At 39.0% G+C, this 5000-nt stretch overlaps 1 protein-coding gene across 8 annotated transcripts in view; it reads right to left on the bottom strand.

Annotated features, from left to right (window-relative positions):
- The window catches only part of slmb (beta-transducin repeat containing E3 ubiquitin protein ligase slmb), a 33403-nt gene that overhangs the window by 17464 nt on the left and 10939 nt on the right, over positions 1-5000 (bottom strand). For 4 of the 8 annotated variants that reach the window (XR_015191708.1, XR_015191706.1, XM_086545037.1 and 1 more), the window contains exons 2-6: positions 3000-3360; positions 1823-2009; positions 1106-1190; positions 759-869; positions 490-567 (exon numbers count right to left, since the gene is read on the bottom strand). Coding sequence is in view for 4 of the 8 variants with exons in the window: in XM_086545037.1 (XP_086401163.1) it covers positions 490-567; positions 759-869; positions 1106-1190; positions 1823-2009; positions 3000-3360 (822 nt within the window). In the remaining 4 variants the exon portion in view is untranslated. The remainder of the gene's footprint in view (positions 1-489; positions 568-758; positions 870-1105; positions 1191-1822; positions 2010-2999; positions 3361-5000) is intronic. The other 4 variants (XR_015191709.1, XR_015191707.1, XM_086545038.1 and 1 more) reach the window with 1 other exon arrangement.

Below are 5000 nucleotides of genomic sequence, written 5' to 3'. Positions count from 1 at the left end.
AAACCTAACATCAAATTGGTCAGAGGAGGAGGGCTGTGATGATACATGCATCTGGCTAGATATGGAGAATAGACGAAATATAAATATCTGGCAAAGTGCCAACCATTATACCCTCCGTGATCTCATGCTAAAACATCCCTATGATTTGACTGATCATGGATAGCTTTCCCCTTAATCCTTGAAAATGATAGAATAAAAATAGTCCAGTAACTTTCACAGCATTCCCCCTCTGATGCATATGCAAAATAGGCATCAACAAATCACAGTGTAGCCACCATCAATATCTGTAAACTTACTTTATTTGCATCAGGTCTCAATTTGAGACAAAAAAATATTTTTCATTTCCTAAAAAGTAGATATTGATAAAAGCCACTCTGCAATGTCTACATGTGATGGATTAACTTAAAAGTGATTTAAGTTCTTAATCCATACAAAATAAGTGAATGAGACCCATTTGGATCTAAAAATACTAAGGAAGGTCCGACGTACCCCTCGTACCTTGTAACACTGCAGCGAAGTTCGGTCCCAAATTTTGATGGTGTTATCTCGGAGACCAGAGACAATTTTCTGGGGGAGGAGAGAGAGAAAAAAAAAGTGTTTTACATTTTCCTTTACAGCTCAACTCAGACATTGTTACCAGACAACTTCAAAATATTTTCATACAGACATAATTACTAACACTAAGACTTAAGATATAAATCAGATAAAAAAATCCAATTATAACAATATTCTTTAAAACCACCAAAGTGTTAACATACCTGGTCATCATATTGTAAACAGTAGACACCTTTGGAGTTCTCTGAGCGACAATTTATCCTTTGTAAATTATGTCTACCCATTCTCCAGTTGTTTTCTATGGTTTGAATATCCTGCAACAAAATCAGACAATTAATACTTGAAAAGTCAGTTTGACACATTTCATTAAATTTTTATGTATATATCTATATATAATGTGACAACCTGTTGGATTAATTTTTTTGCTTTAATCAGAGCTTCTTGCAATTATATAAGCTATCAAACAAAAATTAAAAATGTCTCTATCATACTAAACTCACATCACTTAAAACATTAAGCCAAAAATCTGCAAGGGGGAAAAGTCTCTTACCTGTATAATTTTAGGATATAGCTTTCGATAATAAGAGTGGCCAGGATGTTGTTCTCCAGGCCGTGGTTTGAAGAGATACATACCCCTGGGGAATGACACAAAGTCAAGAATATAATCCATGCACATATAAGGTTGTATCATAAAATAGTTGGAATATTAACACTTGATGTATGCCATGCTAGGATATGATTACTGTTTTTAACTCATGAGATAGATTTTGAACTGTACATCCCCAAAAAGAAACTCATTTTTATTTGTGTCTAATGAATTAATATAGATAAAAGTGATTGTTTAGTGCATTGATGAAACAAATCTGCATGAGATCATAAGATGATATGTTCTTCATGGGTTAAAAAAAGTTCAGGAATTATTAAAATAGTCTTCACATAACAATGCCTGACATGACTTAAATCAGCGTCTAAACGTAATCTCTTCCATTAAGATATCCTAGGATTTTTTCCGACAAAATAAAAAATTCCCAGCTACTACTGCTACTCATAGTTTGAATATTCAATAAACTAAAGTGGCATCTGTGACATCTAACTGAAAAGATATGAAACCAAAAATAATCTACATATTATAAAATAATCCCAAATATTTTCAACCCCCCTCAATTTTTTTTTGCATCCTGGGACTAAATGACCACATTAGTTCAAGCCCTATAGAATGGTCAAACTGCACATACCCCATGCACAAAGATGAGACATGATATCTTACCATCCCTTTCGTTCCGAGAGTCCTCTCCATAGAGGATCTGTACGTACTTTTCTCTCTATCAATTTTTTCCATAAAAGTCCATCTGCAATTACCCTGTGCCATTCTTTACATACCAACTCTGCTTCCCGCAAAGATTTGGCATCTAAATATCCTAAGATTTTTTCTGCTACATGATCTAGACCCTTTTCTGAAAAGATACAGAAGGGGAGAGAATTAATAAACAATTTATCAGGGATTTTCAATTCATCAATTGAATTTCTAACATTCAAATGTGCTTTTTCAACTGCTTATCCAACATTAAAGAGATAGATGAAGATTTTCAAAAAGAAGAAAAAAGAAAATGAAAAAATAAGAAGATAAAAGAAAAGGAAGAAGAGAGAAGGAGAAGAGAGAGAGAGAGAGAAGAGAGAGAGAAGAGAAGAGAGAAGAGAAGAAGAAGGAGAAGGGAATAGAAGAAGAAGAAGAAGGGAAGAGAAGAAGAAGAAGAAGAAGAAGAAGAGAAAGAAGAGAAAGAAGAGAGAGAGAGAGAAGAAGAGAAAGAAGAGAGAGAGAGAGAGAGAAGAAGAGAAGAAGAAGAGAAAGAAGAGAGAGAGAGAAGAAGAGAAAGAAGAGAGAGAGAGAGAGAGAGAAGAAGAGAAAGAAGAGAGAGAAGAAGAAGAGAAAGAAGAGAGAGAGAAGAAGAGAAAAAAGAGAGAGAGAGAGAGAGAGAGAGAGAAGAGAGAGAGAAGAGAAGAGAGAGAGAAGAGAAGAGAGAGAGAAAAGAAAGAGAGAGAAGAGAGAAAAAAGAAAGAGAGAGAGAGAAAGAGGCAATAGAGAGAGAGAAAAGAGAGAAAGAGAAAGAGAAAGAGAGAGAGAGAGAGAGAGAGAGAGAGAGAGAGAGAGGAGAGAGAGAGAGAGAGAGAGAGAGAGAGAGAGAGAGAGAGGAAGAGAGAGAGAGAGGAAGAGAGAGAGAGAGAAGAGAGGAGAGAGAGAGAGAGAGAAGAGGAAAAGAGAGAGAGGAGAAGAGAGAGCAAGAAGAGAGAGAGGGAGAGAGAGAGAGAGAGAGAGAGAGAGAGAGAGAGAGAGAGAGAGAGAGAGAGAGAGAGAGAGAGAGAGAGAGGGGGGGGGAGGGGGGGGAGAGGAGAGGAAGAGGGAGAGGGGGAGGGAGAGAGTGGGAGAGAGAGAAAAGGCAACTTACTTGGCAAGAGCGTAATAAAATCTCTCTGTAGCATAGGCTTTAGGAAGGCATTGATGTGTCCATGCTGGTAGTGGCACATTCTGGACAGGAGATGCTCCATGAACTCTAGCTGGTCCTGCTCGCTCCATTTCTCAAAATACTGCAGACACATCTCCCGCTCGTTATTGTACTGAGCTGTGGACTCTTTCTTCCGCCGACCCCCTCCCCCTCCCCCCACACCCCCTGACCCTTGCGTCAGGGGTATGGTGGTCATGGGTTCTGACTCCTCATTATCACTGCCACCATCGCCACTCCGAATGCCAACACTCGTTGTGACACTCATGGGGGATGTGTTGTTGTCGTAGATCACCGTCATGGGTGCCTGTAGGGAGAAGATACTCTTTTAGAAAACGACTAGTAAAATCTAGCATTACCAGTACCTTGTCTGGATCAGCATACTAAACACATTAATGAGTACTGATGCTACATTTCACACTAAAATATGTGAAATTCACAAATTATGAAACTATTCTAAATAAGAGTTAATTTGATCTTAACCCAATGATGATCGGGTGTCACACCCGTGTGACACGGCAAAGTGTCTGATGACAGGGCGACACACCAGTCTGACGTCCCCGAGGCGATATTACTTAGGCCTTGCGTAGGGGGTTGTCAGTTCTTGCCGGGCCCGTTGGCAACGGGATAATCTTCCTACTCAGAATCACATAATGAAAAATATGGTAATTTTTTTAACACTATAATCCCCCTCTATCCAATTGATCTTTTCATACCAGTAGTTCCTAGCTTTTTCCAGCATGCAACCAAGGTGAATAGATAAAAATGCCTCATGACCATCACTTGAAACACTTAAACACTTTAAAGTCATACAGTACTCCAGTTATTGCGTATCTGGCGATTTTCACTTTGGCCTGTCGGTGGTAGGCTAAATGGAATAATGTAACACTGGCAGGGGGCATATTTCTGATAATTCCAAATTTTGAGAAAACACAGCATTATTTATCAATAATCTCAACTACCACACACCTTTCCTCCTTTAACCTATTGGTCGCGGATGGCATGATTTCCTGTCAAGACAAGCATCGGTCATAAATGCGGATGGCATATCATAAGGTACGGGTTGACCCCAGCACAGAAGGCATGAAATCCTGCGTTGGTTAGGGATATTTAGGACCTAGTTTCCAGTTTACCCTACATGACAAGTGTTTTAACCTCATATCTGATTACCATGTTCCCTGTTTCGAAGTCACTGCATAGTACCTGATTGGTTGGAATGTCACGCCACATATCGTACCGAGTGCTCAGGAAGTTCATGCCTAATGACTTTCCAAATAGAATAAAGCTGAATCAGATGGAGAGGAGGAGCACCTCAACAGGTATGCTAGGTCTAAAATGGATTGACAAACAGGCAATCCATGTTTTATCCGCAATGCATACTTCCGAGATGGTCGAAATAGAGAGAGAAAATAGAAAAGGAGAAAACGTAGTCAAACCTATGGCCATAATGGACCGTAATGAAATGAAAGGAGTTGATATTGGTGATCAATTAGCTTCATCATACCCAGCAGTACGACGAAGTCTCAAGTGGCATAAAAAAGTATTCATGTACTTGTTTGACATGGCTATAACCAATGCCTTCCTCCATTTCAAGTACATAGGTGGGGAGATAGCGCAGCATCTGATGTTTAGGGAGCAGGTGGTGAGAGGCCTCTTGCTGAAGTATTTACCAGACACCTAAATATAGTGGCAGAGGACTTCCAGCTGTAACAAATTCGACACTCTGACTGCAAGGGCAAAATCCCCATGTAATAGGCAAGATTGAGAGGAAGTTATACAAATGCTGCCATGTGTGCTAACACATGGCAAGCATAAAATGACCAAAGTTCAATGCCTTATATACAAAGTACCCTTGTGTGTATTTGGATATTTTGAGAATTACCATAATAAGGTAAATTATTGAGGTATTTGAGTGTATTGTATGTATTGTAAATAACTTTTGTTTAT

The sequence above is a fragment of the Penaeus japonicus genome, unplaced genomic scaffold (assembly GCF_977035675.1).
Source record: "Penaeus japonicus unplaced genomic scaffold, GWHDUDI00000001_assembly GWHDUDI00000016, whole genome shotgun sequence".
Taxonomy (NCBI): domain Eukaryota; kingdom Metazoa; phylum Arthropoda; class Malacostraca; order Decapoda; family Penaeidae; genus Penaeus; species Penaeus japonicus.
The sequence above is the reverse complement of the archived record's forward strand: the minus strand, read 5'-3'. Positions and strand labels throughout refer to the sequence as shown.